Raw genomic sequence first — 15,383 nt, 5'->3', positions numbered from 1 at the left:
GTACTAGATGGTTGTGGTATGCAAGGTGGGGAGCCTTGTATGCTGGGTGATGGACTATTTGGATCACATTTACTTAATAATTTAATGCCTTTTGAGTTCAAATATGTTTTCATTACTCGCATTTACGCAAATAAACCATGAGTTAGTCTATTCTTGATATAAGCCTGCATATCATTACTTTTCCACACTTGCTGAGTACTCTATGTGCTCACTCTTGCTATCTCCCCCAATCCATATGCTGCTCAATGGAAGACTTTAGAGATTTCCAAGGTGACGACCTGGTGTTCTAGGAGCGTGTCTTCTAGTCGGTGCCTATGGAGTGCTTGGTCACCGATGCTTTCATCTCGCTGCCGTTATTTAGATGCTGTCGTTTAGCTTTTGAAGTTGTTTAGGTGAAGTCTTTATTGTAAGAAGTAAATGACTATAAGTTAAAGTATTATTTTTGTTACTTCACCTATGACGTCCTTATGTGTGTTAAATTTTCTGGGCACACATAAGCCACACTTAGTTTCGTCTGTTAAAACCGGGTGTAACACTTCAATGGTGTGTAATGGCTTGTATTGAATTGTCTCTACTTGGCTCAAATTGTGCTCCGTAGGGTCCCTAAGCTCTGCATATATAGGGTGCATCGTATGGCCTCTGGAGTATTCTTTCCTATTCTTGGAGATAAACTTTCATGTTTAGGAGATATCCTGAGTATCTATAGGCGGTTTCCATATGTCTAGGGATTCCCTTCCTAGAGATAAAGATATTCCCCGAGAATGATGAAAAACCCTGAGGTATCCGGATATGGTAGTTCTATACTACTCAACGTCAAACCCCCTATTAGTACGTGAAATGAGGTTGTGACGGATCAAGAAACTTAGCCTAGCCGAAGAAGACATCTGGACAAGTTGCCTCTCTGAGTGATAACTCGGGCTTCTGGGTAGGATGTACGTCCATTCAGGATCCTGGTTGTCATCAGGTCATCTAGTCGCTTCCTCATCCAACTAGTGTAGGATGACTTCGTTACTAATCAAGGAGCTTAATCGGGTCAACGCTAGGTCTGACGTGAGCGAGAGGCGTCATAGCCCCTAGGACCTCGAGGACGCAATAAGGAACATTTGTCACATCCCGCGAGTTCGTAACTTAGAACATTGTCTCCACACAAAGGAAGTCACTTTGGCACATACAATATGTTGTCATTAGCTCTTAGTATATTGTATTCATCTAGCCCCGACTAGTTATCTGGGAAGAAAAATCAGATAGACATTTAAAGATAATAAGATAAAAACTGCCAACCGGCCATTATGAATCAGCCGTCCGGAGTAAGAGAAAAGAATTGAACACTCATACTTACCCTCTAGTTGTAGAAATTCTTATTTCCTTAAATCGATTCCCGTGTGACCTTGTTCGGGCTTACCCGAGTGCGTGCGATAGGTAAAGGTACCCGGATTACGGCTTATGTCCTATTTGTCTTTGTATTATTCTCCAAGACTGTTATAAGGGGGTGTGTGTGTGTAGCCTAGATGGATCTAACTTAGTCGGACGGCTTCTTTGGGTGTAGTCGGGGTCAAATGCAAATACAGATCTAGTTGCGAAAGGCTTGGAGGATGTAGAACTTCCTCATGCTTCAATGGCGTGTAATGTCTAGTGTCGAATTGTCTCTACTTGGCTCGAATTGTCCTCCGCAAGGTCCCCACGCTTTGCATATATAGGGGGCGTATGGCCTCTGGAGTCTTCCTTTTAATTCTTTGAGATAAACTTCCCTATTTATGAGATAGCCTAGGTATCTATAAGCGGTTTTCATGCGTTCAGGGATTCTCTTCTCAGAGATAAAGATATGCCCCAATAATGATAGATAACCCTAGGGTATCCGGATATGATAATTCTATACTACTCATTATCAAACGGCTATAAATATATACATATCTCACCTACAATTAAAAGAAACACTTGCTTGGAAGTAAAAGATTACTCACAAATATATGCCATGGCATGGAAAACAAAAGGTATTGTTCCACATGTACATCACCTACTAACACAATCTCCCTATCGTCTTAAAAACAAAGACAAATCACAATGGTAAGCAAAATATAACCCAACAAGGGTGCACATACTCCTGACATGGCAACTGCCAAATATCCACCCAAAAAATACTCATATATGATAATACTAACTCTTCAAGATTTCATATTCTTTAGACGGTATGAAGAATGTATGGATGTCATGATGCAACTCCATTTGAGAGTTTAATGTCGGACGATGCCAATCTCTCATGCAACTCTATGTACCGGTACTAGTCATGGCACGATGGTTGTGACATGTATTTTATCTCCATTTGATATGCATATGTATGCATATGATATCATAATTTAAAAATCATCTCCATGACCACCATGAGAACACCACAATCACCATTAATTTCATACTTATGCGATAGCATGAACAATGCTTATGAGATGGCATGATTGCAACATGATGCATATATACATGACATCATACCCAATAAGCGATTGCACCATAAATTCTGAAATAAACCATAAACAACAACCAGCTAGCTTACTTCACCTCACGGCAACAATCTCCATATAATAATGGAATCGATAAATGTTAGCACAAGTATATGCGCATCATAATGACTAAATCATCGACCATTGAATAATAAGAATTAACGAGTCTTAAACATATGTAAACCAAGTTATTCCCCTTAATGAGGTGTACTCCATTTCAATTAACTAAAATAATGTAAGACATGAATATAAACATAGCATTAGTCACATCCCTATGTGACTTGCCTTTCATCGATGGTGGTGGAGGGAGCTCATCTAACCACGATCGGATATATCACCACTTGCACATGCTCACTCTTAGTGCCAAAGACACATTAAAATCACACAAACAATTACACAGTTCCTATATCCAAAACTGCAAACAAGGTGTTAATGGAGTAAATGGAAGAACCTAGCATTAAGCTCTTCATTAAACATCATTAAGGTCATTGAATCAACCGTCGAGGTTGCTATGCTCGAACTGCATATTCTAGAGATAATGACATCTAAACTCTGTTCATCAGTTAACTTGAGGATATTCATAATCTCGCTATTTATCTAACAACTCCTATTTTAAGCTCGTAGCAAAAATCGACATTGATTATTCTCAATTTTTTTAATATATCATTGTTGCACGCGGATCGGACTACTGATCACGTATTTTGATGACAAAAACTGAATATATGCTACTCATCATCAAGCATTTAAAGACTACATAGAAATCGGCTTCATAGTAGGGCAGCCGAATCGATGAGAAAATTGGAAACACGAAATTCCAATATTTCCCCTTCGTCTCCCCTTTTCCTTCCTCCTCCTTCCATTCTTTCTTCTTCTTTTTTCTTTTCCTTTTTCCTTTCCTTCCTTTTCTTTTCCTTTCTCTTTTCTTTCTTTCTTTCTTTTTTCCTCCTCTCCTTCTTCTCCTTCTTCTTTTTCTTTCTTTTTTCCTTCTCTCTCCTTCCCTTTGACTTCAGTCACCCCTATCCCACTTCCTTTTGCCATCATCGGTTGGCTGCACTCTAGATGGGGGGTGACGACGCGGCTATGGCAGGAAACAGCGCAATGCAAGCTACGACGGGGTGGTAACACACTCGTCGGTCGGGTGACAATGAGTAGCGACGCACTAGTCGGGAGGGATTTGGATGGATCCAGGTGGTGACCGATCCATCCATATGTTTATCCTTTCTTTTTTTCATGGTATTACAGCTCCACATGTCCTAGAGCTGGGGCGCATAGAAACACAGCTACAAAGGAAGGAGAACGCTACATCATCCGAGGCCACAGACGGCGGATTGTGACATAGTCGAGAGCAACATCAGAGGATCCAATTTGTCCTCCTAGCCTATGCCCTCGCACCTGATTGGCGCTCGCTTCGCGCCCATGCTCACATGCAATCTTAGTTGTCTAAGCCCCCAAGCACGAATCTCAAACATTAGCCTATGCGGAAGCTAAAATCGGGTGGCCAATATTTTTTTTAGAAACAGGGTGACTTTATTCAATCAGTGACAAACATAGTACAACTAGACACCTGAAAATTACAAAGCAAAATGCACAGAGGTCCCGATCAGCAACCTGTAGCTTCCCCGAATGCCGTTGTCAAGCTGGATCTGAGGAGCCGATGCCGATACATCCACCACCGACGAGGTAGGACCAAGGCCAATAAACTTTTTTATCCACCAACAATAGCGCAAAACGTTATTAGAATGCTGAACGAACCGGACGACCCTATCAGACGGGTAGGATACACATTCCTTTTTTAAGTACGTAGAGACGATATCATCGGAAACCAATACACCAACTCAATAGGTTAGAGAACAAAAGAACCTCCTGAATTCCTCCTCGATGGAGAAATCAAGGAGAGACAAAAACATCAATGATTCTATCCTTAAATCCACTAAAAGAAACTACAAACTAACCTAACAACTAGATAAAAAATAAACAAACTACTAATTACAGTAATACTGACCACCAGAGGTACCATGACACCCTCCTCCACCGAGACCGGCAAGCCATTGGGGCGAGGGGGCCGGCCAAACACCGATCGCTCCGGTGTCGACTCCGAATCGCTTCCGCTGGGAGCTTTCCAGAACTGTCTGTCCAACCTGGGGTGGCCGACATATAGGAATCACCCGAGGCCATGCTCATTTTCAGCCCATGACGCCCTCTCGTACGATCATGGGCCTCTCGGAGCCCAACACCCAAAGCCCACACCCCCAAAACCCAAAACCCCTAACTCTTCTCTGCACTCTCCCAAGCGGCCTACCGCAGCTGCATCCTTACCTCCCCAAAACCCTACACCACCCAACCATGCTTCTCCGGCGACCCCTCCAAACCCTCACACTTCCCCCCTTCCTCCTCCGCCGCCTCTCCGCCGCCGCCGAGGCGCTCGTCTCCCCGGCGGACCCCCACCACGCCGACCCGCTCTCCCCGCCGTACGACTACCTCCCTGGCCACCCGCGACCGGACGCCAAGCACGATGAGGTGATCCTCGCCGTGCCGCGTGCCTCGTCGGGGCGGCACGTGGCCGCCAAGGAGCGCAAGGCCGGGCGGGTGCCGGCCATCGTATTCGAGCAGGAGAACGGGCAGGAGGGTGGCAACAAGCGTCTCGTCTCCGTGCCGTCCAAGCAGATCCGCAAGCTCGTCGACCACCTTGGCCGGTCCTTCTTCCTATCCAGGCTGTTCCGGATCCAGGTCTGGTCCGAGCACGCCGGGCAAGGGGACCTCGTCGAGAGCGTCCGCGTCCTGCCGCGCAAGGTGGGTGCCCCGTTTGATTGGTAGTAATAGCTAATGTCGATGTGTGCGCGACGATGGCTGGGGGTGTTTTGGTAGAGATTGCGCAGCTGAGGTGACCCGCTTGTATCATGCCTTGTGTGATCCTCCGGTATTTTTGCTGAGGATGTATCATGCCTTGTGTGATCCGCCGGGATTGAAATAGTTCTGTCCCTGCGCTAGAATTGCTCCATTGTCTATGAAGATGGTGTTGGCTTGTTCATGAACGCAACATTGAGTGGTGGTTCTAGAAGGGTACATACGGATAAATTGTGAAATGGCTGTGTACTCGAAACATCTCGTTAATCTTCAATATTTACACTGGTTCAGAGGTATTTGAACATAAAAAATCTGTTTAGTTAGTTTACAGAACAAGATGATGATGCCTCTTGGTTGAAGCTTTGTTCCTCTGGTAATGCTTTTTAGTTGGACTTCGATCTGGTTGTTGAAAACATGAAATTTGACAAATAAACTAGGAGTGAGGCATATTGGAGATAGACTAAACTGAACTGAAATCTAGGTTTAGTTTCTCTGTAGTGCAATGCAGTAGGACCCTTACCTTAAGTGAGTGCACTGTTTGCATTACCATCCCTCGAAAATTGTCTGATCGGGGGCATCTGTATTCAATTGGCCAATCCTGTCAGTAAGTAATGCATGTGCATTTTCTTGTGTAAGAGGATCCATTTTCACGATACAAACTGCTAATGCAATCCCCCTCTCCTTTTTCTTGTTTGAGGTAATCCTGACCTCCTAAGTATTTATTTCGAATTGTTTGGTTGCCTACTTGTCTTTATTGACCTGATACTAGATGATGGCTAATCCCATATTTCACAGTATAGAACTTTTTTCGATGGATGCTCAAGAGAAGATGATATAGTGCCATTAATATGTTGATTGTTAAAAATAACATGAATATGCTTGTGCATTAGCTTCTATGCTACACCAACACAGTTGCCAATCTGACCTATGTGGTATCTGTTGGAACACATTCAGGTACATTTGCATGCAGGCACTGATGAACCTCTGAATGTCACATTTATGAGAGCCCCTTCTTCTGCGCTTCTCAAAATAGATGTTCCTTTAATGTTCATTGGTGATGATGCCTCACCTGGTCTCCGGAAAGGTTTGTAGCATGGTCGATGATGCATCTATGTTTGTCTAAACTAAAACTGAATGCCAAGTTGGAATTTTTGTCTTATTTTTCCATGCAATATTGGGCTTTGACCTTGGATATTAGGCATGCACAGTTCTTTAGTTAGTTTGTTGTCTTAAATGGATTAGTATTGTAGTATTAAAAGTGAATCATTTCTCTTGAACATGCTAAAGGAAATGGCTTATTTCTATTGAACAATGATAACCAATTAAGTATTGTTTAATTTTTTAATGGTTTGTTTCTATATGCTATGTTATTCTTTTTTCATATAACTCATTATTCAGTATATATCAAACTTCCCATTCTAAGAACTCTAGCCACATCGTTCAAGCATCTTTGTTGGAATATGAGCCACACTGACCCTGTCGGCCAGGCCTAGCCGCCATAACCCAATTACGGTGATGTTTTATGGAATGTACAACAGCGATTAATCTCCTTCCTAGTTTTCCTTGTTTAGGATATCCCTTACCTAGTTTAGGCCTACCTATCACGGCCAGTAGCTTGGATTAGCGAGCGGAGGTTGTAGCGGTGGTAGGTCGGTGGTTGCGGATGTGGAATTGTGCGCCTGAACTTGGGCGGCGTTGTGGCAGCTACGCCCACGAACAAGGCACGTGATAAGAGATTGGTTTTGGATCTAATTGCCTGCCTTCATAGATTCTCAAGATTACAATATATAGATGGACTAAACAAATTCTTAACTAATTCCAACTCTATCTCTAACCGAGTCAAACTACTGATCTAACTTGATGAAGAAGTTGTAGCTGTAGCTGGCTCGGCTCCTGGGCGCACTCGGTGCGCATGACATTGCAGGTAGGTCTGTCCCCACATGACATCTCTCCCTCCCTCGAAAACAACTCGTCCCCTAGCTGGAAGTTGGGGTAGTGATGTCGAAACTCTAGAACACGTTCCCAAGATGCATTCGCAGCAGGTTGACCCTCCCATTGAACCAGCACTTCCCAGACACCACGGCTCAAACGCGAACGCAAGGCAACAGCAGGCGTAGGCATGGTGCGCCCATTGTGAATGGGAGGAAGTGGTGGTGGTGTAGCCAGAGACCGACAAAAGGTTTCAACAGGTTGACGTGGAACACTGGATGGAGATGTGCTTGTTGTGGCAGGTCAAGGCGATATGCCATATCGCCAATGTGCTCTAGAACCTTATAAGGGTTGTAGAAGCAAGGGGCCAGCTTGCTTAAGGAAGCACCAGAGACAGACGCTGCTAGACAACGATGAAGGCGAGGCCACACCCACTGTCCAACATCGAGTGTGAGAGGTTGGTGTTTGTCGTCGTAGTAGCGCTTGTCATGCTGTTGAGCTTGATGAAGGCGATCACGGACATCACAAAGGAAAGAGTCCCGGTCAGCAAGCTGTCTGTCAACCGCCTCCACCCTCACCGTGCTCGGGTCGTAGGTGCGAAGGGTTGGTGGATCGCGATTGTAGACGATGTGGAACGGCGTAGCTTGGAGGGCCATGTGAAATGACATTTTGTAGCAATACTCGGCCCGCGGAAGCCACTGCACCCATTGGCGCGGTCGATCGCCGGTCATGCACCGTGAATACATTGCGATGACTTTGTTTACCGCCTCGGACTGATCATCCGTCTGGGGATGAAAGGCGGTGCTTTTGAGTAGACGAACACCAGTGAGCTTGAATAATTCGATCCAGAAGCGACTTGTGAAGATGGCGTCGCGATCAGAGACAATGGTTGCCAGTAGCCCGTGCAAACGCACCACTTACGTGAAGAACGCATGGCCGACAGACTCAATGGTGTACGGGTGTGCCCAAGAAATAAAATGAGTGTACTTCGATAGCCGGTCCACTACGGTCAAGATGACCGTCTTCTCGTGTACCTTGGGCAACGCCTTGACGAAGTCCATTGCCACGTCTTGCCAAATATGCTTCGGCACTGGCAGAGGATGAAGAAGGTCGGCTGGATGTTGTGTTGGAGTCTTGTTTCGTTTGACAGGCCGAACAGGTGCACACGTAATCCTTGATAGTTGCGTGTGCCCATCCAGGTGAAGTCGCGACGAACACGGTGGAGCGTCTTTTTGACACCCTCATGACCTGGTTCATGAGCCTCCGATATGATCAGTGGGATCAACGGAGTAGTACTAGAGAAGGATGCAGCGGTCACAGATGATCAAGCCATCGCGCATCGACCAAGTAGGCCTGAGCTCGCCATTATTGATCCTGGTCATGAGCTCCTGTTGCGTAGCGTCCATGACTGTTTCTTGCCAAATGCCGTCAAGGAGGGCGAACCGTGGCCCTGATATTACTGCCAATTGACTAGCACTGGCATCGTCGTCACGACAAGATAGGGCGTTAGCCACCGTGTTCGTTGAGTCAGGCTTGTATTAACCATGAAATCATACCTAAAGAGCTTAGTTACCTAGGGATGTTTTGGAATGGTAGACAAGCGCTGATCGAGCAAAAAGTTAAAGCTATAATGGTCATAATGGTCAGTCTTAACGATGAATAGGCGTCCCCAGAGATATGGCCGCCAATGGTGTACCGCGTAGACAAGGCCGATGAGCTCGCATTTGTAGACAGCCAACTTAGCATGTCGCGGTGTGACTGGCTTGCTGAAGTATGCAATCAGACCGCTACCTTGATGAAGAACGGCTCCAAACCCGGAGCTCGCATCCAACAGTGAAGGAGTTGGTGAAGTCCGACAGCTGCAATACCGGTGTTGTGTTCAGCGTGTTCTTCAGCTTGTGTGCAATCGAATTCCTCCAGTAACGCCAGGTGACGCCGTGATCACGTCGCCAAAAAGACATGGTCATCCTGTCAAAGTCCCATAGAATTGGCTCTATGGTGCGCAGCCATTGCACCCCTTTGACTACGTCATGCTCACCGAGATCGAGGGAGTAGAGGTTAAGGTTGAAGTCTTCGTCGTGGACATGGACTAGAACGCGGTAGCAAATGCCACGCTCAGAATGCGGTCTTTGTTTGCCACGACAACACGTAGTCATGGTCGACCGAAGGATGTCAGGTCGGCCCCGAACAAGGAAGCATCCACAATAAAGTTATGCGTGGATCCGAATCCACGAGGGCTTAGAAGAGCTGGCCCCCAATAGAGATGTGGAGACGCATTGTGTCGCTATGTTGGACGCCTAAAAGCATGTGCAGCGAGATTTGCAGCTCGTCCTCATCATCTTCATGTCTTCTTCATAGCTGCCACTGTCCTCGGGAAAATCCAAGACAATTTGGAATAGCTTCTCGCACTTATGTTCGGGCAAGAACTTCTTCTCGCAATTGTAGCACAATCCCTTGGCATGGCGGTCAGCCATCTCCTCTGGCATCAGGAACTTAAAGTGGCTCGGCCTTTGGTCCCTCGGCATCCGTAAGTACTGGTGCCAGTCGCGGCGTGGTCGAGCAACTACGAGGTAGTTCCGCGGCAGCCTGCACCTGAGCACCACGTTCGTACGCGGAGGCCAAGTGCATCACGTCTTGCAGTGTCTTTGGACGGCGCAATTCAATGTTTGTGCGAAGCGGACCCAAGTGACCGGCTGTGAAGACTTGAATCTGGTGGCATTCAGTCATCCCGTCGCATCGGCAAACCAAAGCAAGAAACTTCTCCTGGTAATCGGCCATTGTCCCAATCCGACGAGGTTGAGAGAGCTCGCCGAGATGGTTGTCCTGGATAGCCAGTCCGAAGCGGCGATTAACGTGCTTGACGAAGTCTGGCCACAACGGTTTGCCATGGTCCTGCGTGAGGCGGAAGTACCACTGATGGGCACCATCGTCCATGTGGAACGAGGCTAGCCATACTTTGCGATCTTCCGGGATATTCATACCACGGAAGAATTGCTCACACCGATTGAGCTAGGGTAGTGGATCACCTGGTCTGTCGTACTCTAGGAAATCTAGTTTGTGGTAGCATGGAGGTGGCCGGTCGTCGTCCTGTCTAGCGTTGACGTTGTGCGTGTTCTCTAGCCCATCGCCGTTCTTCTTTGAGTTGTTCGTCGTGCCATGGCTAGTGGATGACCCAGTCTTCTCCAGGCGAGAGAAGGCCACGTTGTGTGCGGCTACTTGGTTCTTGAGGTCGATGACATCGCCTTTAATTGCGGGAATTTGGCCGACCGTCACCGCGAGCGACTTCAACTGAGTCGCGATGTTGCCGAGTTGCTTGACAACGCCGTCAATCATCTTTGTGGCGTCGACCATCGATCAAAAGAGTTGTCTTTGATACCAAGTTGTCACGGCCGGCAGCTTGGATCACTGTGCGAAGGTTGTAGTGGTGGGAGGTTGGTGGTCACAGACGCAGCACCATGCGCTTGAACTTGGGCGGCACTGTGCGCTTGAACTTAGGCAGCACCGTGGCAGCTGCGCCCACGAAAAAGGCACGGGATAGGAGATTGGTTTTGGATCTAATTACCTGCCTTCATGGATTCTCAAGATTACAATATATACGACTAAACAAATTCATAACTAACTTGATGAGGAAGTTGTAGCTGCAGCCGGCTCGGCTCCTGGGCATGCTCGGTGTGCATGATGTCGCCCGGTATGTCCCCACATTATATTACCTTGTATAGGATGTCACTTACTTTGTTTAGATATCTCTTACCTAGATTAGCCTATTGTACCAGTATGTAAGCCAGCCGGCTTTGTAAGAATAAATCAAGTCGAGCATTCTCCAATCCTCACATTCTTTCAATCTTCATTATGTCATGTAGCACCTCGCCTAGGACTCATGCATTGTGTTTCCAGTCCTTAATTCCTCATTCATGTCTGTGACTGCTTTACCATGTTAGTACCTGTTTGGTAATAATCCAGGCTACTGTGTATATTGGAATTACAGGAGCATACTTCAACACCATAAAACGAACTGTCAAGTTTCTCTGCCCAGCTGACATCGTACCGCCATACATAGAAGTGGATCTGAGCGAGTTGGATGTAGGACAGAAACTGTTGATGCGCGATCTGAAAGTCCACCCTGCTTTGAAGTTGCTTCAGTCACCAGATCAACCCATATGTAGCATTATAGGATCAAGAGCTCCTGAACAGAAGAAGACGAAATAACTTGTTCGATTAGTAACAATCTTCGACATAATAAGCTTTTTTTGCTATTGTTGCTTGAGTTAATCAGGTCTTAATTCTCCTTGGATGCATTGTAGCCACCCACCATTGTACCTGGGGAATAGCTGTGATGGGAAGCAAGATGCTACAACTAGAAACACGCAGAAGTGCCCAAATATGGTTTTTTGTTCACATTCCATTGCGATGAGTTTCTTGAATAACATATACTTTTTTATTGTTGACAATCTCAAGGCTCGCCTTGTTGGCATTCTAATGTAGCGATACAATGTCTTGAAGATAACATGTGGTGCGTCTATAAGAATCGTTAAGAAAAAGATGCACTCATCTTTTGCCATTGTGAAATAATGCCACTGATCAGTGTTCCTCATGACCCTATAAACTCTACTCTTGTTAGCACCCTATAATTTTGTCTATGCTGTGTTTAGTTATGTTCGTGATTCATCTACCGGCTTCCTTTTATGCTCTTGGAATGTGCACGTCAAATCTGAATTCTGGTATGCATAGCTGTTTTGCAAAGTTCATGTAGGATTTCTGTGCTCAAAGCAGTCACTTGGTATTTGCAGTAGAAACATGGAACCAGCAAGGGACACATCAGATATTAACATCTTAATCATCTCCAAACCGCACAAGTAATAGCGGTAGTCGGAGGAGAATGTAAACTGAATAATCCACCGCCGTTGTCTGCAGTAAATTGCAGGCGTTGTTGACGCCTCGGTACCATTTACAGAACTAGAGCTGAACAGAGTTAATTCCGAATTCTGATCGAGAAAACCGAATTTTTCCTCTCTTTTCTCCCAACATTTTTCATTACCTTACTCAACCCTCTAATCTCCAAACTCTAAGCAGAGTTCACCGAAGCATCGCTTGCGATGTGGGGTGCAGTCAGACAGGAATGGCGAGCAGTAAGGCTGCAACATGAGGAGGTCACACAGTGTAGCATGGTGGCTACCTCGCCGGAGAAGAATGAGAGGAGTCACCGGAGAAGAATGCAGAGTCACTGGAGAAGACAAAGATGAGTACGGGCAAAACTGTTGAAATGGGTGATCCCGTGCAGCAAGGTTCTGAATGGTTTTGAGTGGTATTTTGGTACGATGTTCTGGATAAGTGCCCAAATTGACATTGTGTTTCTTTTTTGGCAAGGTTAAAAAACTAAGAACTTAAACATTTTCAAGTATAACAAAATTCTAAACAAAGCTCTGGGTCGACACAGCCATGGATTATGAAAGAACAGCTAACACTACCACACATCAAGCTAAGGTACACAGATAATCCCATCCCAGCTCTCAAGTCTACACAGACAACAATGACTTGAAGACAACCTCAGCCCTCTTGCCAATTGCAATGACAAATCCTCCTAAAGTAATGAAAACAAAGGCTTAACTGTGCAACGGCAGTAACATGAAGAGTAATCCAGTGCTCTTCGATTAAATCCAATGAAACTACAAGTTTCAGTTTTAAATTACGGCAAGGCATATGCTAAGAATAAGAGTAAATTTCAATTAACTGTGCAATCAGCTGGGTCACCTGCAAACCACTGCAAAACAGTTTTGTAATTGATACCAATGTGCCTGTTGAAGTTAAGAATTGAATGCTTGTATATAAGAGAGTTTCCTGCCAACAATCAGATAGTGCTTGCCATATGAGATGTCCACATCATGAAACCAAATGAGAAAACAATGTAACAGAGAAGCCAGTATGCTTCAGGATTATTGTGTACCATTTTCTTTATGAAAATACATGCCGAAACATAGGTTCAGATACATGGCGGTAATAAAAGGCGTCAACATATGACAGCCAGTGAAACTGAGGTCCAAGCAAACAAACTCAAGTTTAAACACACGCACACATGCTTCTCCGATCAAGATAATAATATGACCGGAGGTAGTCATTTTTCAGCCTCCTCCAAAAATTTGAGGATCCAAGTAAGCAAAATAAAAAAATATCAATAGGTGAGGTAAATTCATCAGCACCGCAACAAACAAAATCTTCAGGCAACAACTCAGCAAACCTGATCACATCCATGGCTGCAACTTATTAACCTCAAACAGCACTTCAGATACGACCACATCAAGCTGTTACCGATGCTCATTCAACGGATCAGTTGGAAAATACTACCATTGTCAAAGGGTGAACTGCTAGGAGATGCAGGATGATCCATCATGGGCTCACCTTCTTCCATGAAGTTCTCCCTGCACTCCATGCTGCAAAATGCTTTCACCCCTACAATCGAAACGCAGGATACCAAACATCAAACAACAATCAACAGAATCACATGTCTATTAAACAAACAAAAACACCGATAACAGTGGTTCATTTACTACACTCTATCACTTACTGATACATGTAGATGTCTTTCCCTTCTTTGAGCTTCTCACTGCAAAAACAACAGAAGCTCATCGCACCCTCTTTCACATGAGGAGTCATACTCTCCCCACCCTTATTTTGATCAGGCATCAGCTGCTCAACTTGAAACTCAAAAACACGGTCTCCAAAAATGTGGGTAGTTCTAGGGTTAGGGCCACGGGAAACAACACATGTGTAATCCTCTGAATTGACAATGTCATCAAGGGACATGATACTACCCTTCAGTCCATCAGACATATTATCCCCAGCTTGAACAGGAGCAGTGGAGCTGTTCTTGCGAGACAGATTGTCAGTAATCCTCATCTCAGAACCAAGAAGAACCTTCCTACTGCCCAGGGGTGTGGGGTTCTCATCACTGAGGGAATCCACTAGTCCAAGCCCAACCCTGTCACCAAGCAAGATCTTCTGGTTCTGGCTGGCATCAAGGGAAGATGATCTAGGTGATTTGGTACCAAGGCCTGTGAAGAACTTGAGGTCTAGGGGCGATGTTGGACTGCGGACCGCATCCAATTCAATTGAACATTTGGTGCTCAGTTTGACAAGGTGGTCAGGGACTCTGAAGAACCCCATCTTTTGCACAATCGATTCGGAGGATGTTTGTTGAACAGAGGAGGATTCAGCTGCCATTTGGTCACCTCTAGCTTTCTTCCCACTGCATCTGTTTTCTTTAATAGATTCCTTCGTTAGTAAGCAATACATATTGATCAGTCAATAAATCATCAGGAGAAAGGAGTAACAAACAATCCAGATGAGCATGCGGAATCCAAACGAAACAAAAGGACAAGCCAGGCAGGCTTTAACGATTAATCAATCATCATCTCATCCTCACCTTTACTTCACCAACTGCTGTAGCCTCACAAAGGTTGTTTCCGCACAGCAGACTCACTCATCAAATCCTGAAAGAAGAGGAAGAAGAAGAACACAATCAAATTAACAAGATCGGTAATCCCTTCAAACCACGAGCGCCGATTGAACCCACCCCACCCCACCCTCAATTTCTTTTAAAAAAAATCCAGACATTAAGAGGAAAAGATGAATGGGGAAGAATCGATGGGAAGACCCGCGGGAGGAGAAACAAAATCCAAGAACAAGGCAGATTAAAAAACCCCTGGACCTCGAGAACCCCTGGACCCCGGAGGGAGAAGTGCAGGCCCTAGAATCCCGAAGGACGAATCTCGCGATGACTCCACTAACGGTGGGTGTGCTAACGACTAGTACTAGACGAGATGGATTTGGTGGTGCGACTTCCACGTGTCGCGGTTGGTGCGACGCAGCTTCTCGGTGCGGTGCGGTGCGGTGCGGATCACGTGATGGGCGCAAAAAGGACCGTCAAAACTGCTGGCGCTAATCGGAAGCATAGCGCCATCTAGAAACGTCATCTTCCGCGCAGAAGAAGAAACGTCTTTCACCGACGGAAAAAGTGTTCTGGTCTTTTGGGAGAGGGGAGGCAGAGCTAGGCGAGGTAAAGCGTGGGTTTAGTGGGTGGACTAAGCTTTTATAAGCTGTATTATATAAATAGGTTGAAGAGAA

At 45.6% G+C, this 15,383-nt stretch overlaps 2 protein-coding genes across 6 annotated transcripts; one reads left to right on the top strand and one right to left on the bottom strand.

The window, feature by feature from the left end:
- The first annotated feature begins 4,797 nt into the window (after nucleotides 1-4,797).
- On the top strand, nucleotides 4,798-11,689 carry LOC133915149 (uncharacterized). Its single transcript, XM_062358187.1, has 3 exons — nucleotides 4,798-5,282; nucleotides 6,291-6,420; nucleotides 11,251-11,689. Exons 1-3 carry the CDS (start codon nucleotides 4,836-4,838, stop codon nucleotides 11,469-11,471), a joined length of 798 nt encoding a protein of 265 aa, XP_062214171.1. The 5' UTR covers nucleotides 4,798-4,835; the 3' UTR covers nucleotides 11,472-11,689.
- A 1,496-nt stretch (nucleotides 11,690-13,185) lies between these two features.
- LOC133915158 (FCS-Like Zinc finger 11-like) lies at nucleotides 13,186-15,163 on the bottom strand. Of its 5 annotated transcripts, none has more exons than XM_062358227.1 (4): nucleotides 14,968-15,160; nucleotides 14,683-14,749; nucleotides 13,825-14,518; nucleotides 13,186-13,709 (listed from the first exon to the last, which is right to left on the bottom strand). In XM_062358227.1, the coding sequence occupies exons 3-4, from the start codon at nucleotides 14,478-14,480 to the stop codon at nucleotides 13,655-13,657; spliced, it is 711 nt and encodes a 236-aa protein (XP_062214211.1). In that variant the 5' UTR covers nucleotides 14,481-14,518; nucleotides 14,683-14,749; nucleotides 14,968-15,160; the 3' UTR covers nucleotides 13,186-13,654. The 5 variants fall into 5 exon arrangements, with proteins under 5 accessions (XP_062214211.1, XP_062214202.1, XP_062214183.1 ...); XM_062358218.1 differs by having other exon boundaries at nucleotides 13,825-14,511; XM_062358199.1 differs by having other exon boundaries at nucleotides 13,825-14,531; nucleotides 14,968-15,153.
- Between the last annotated feature and the right edge of the window lie 220 nt (nucleotides 15,164-15,383).

This window comes from Phragmites australis, chromosome 1, assembly GCF_958298935.1.
Source record: "Phragmites australis chromosome 1, lpPhrAust1.1, whole genome shotgun sequence".
In the NCBI taxonomy this organism is placed as follows: Eukaryota; Viridiplantae; Streptophyta; class Magnoliopsida; order Poales; family Poaceae; genus Phragmites; species Phragmites australis.
This window is presented reverse-complemented; position numbering and strand designations above follow the sequence as displayed.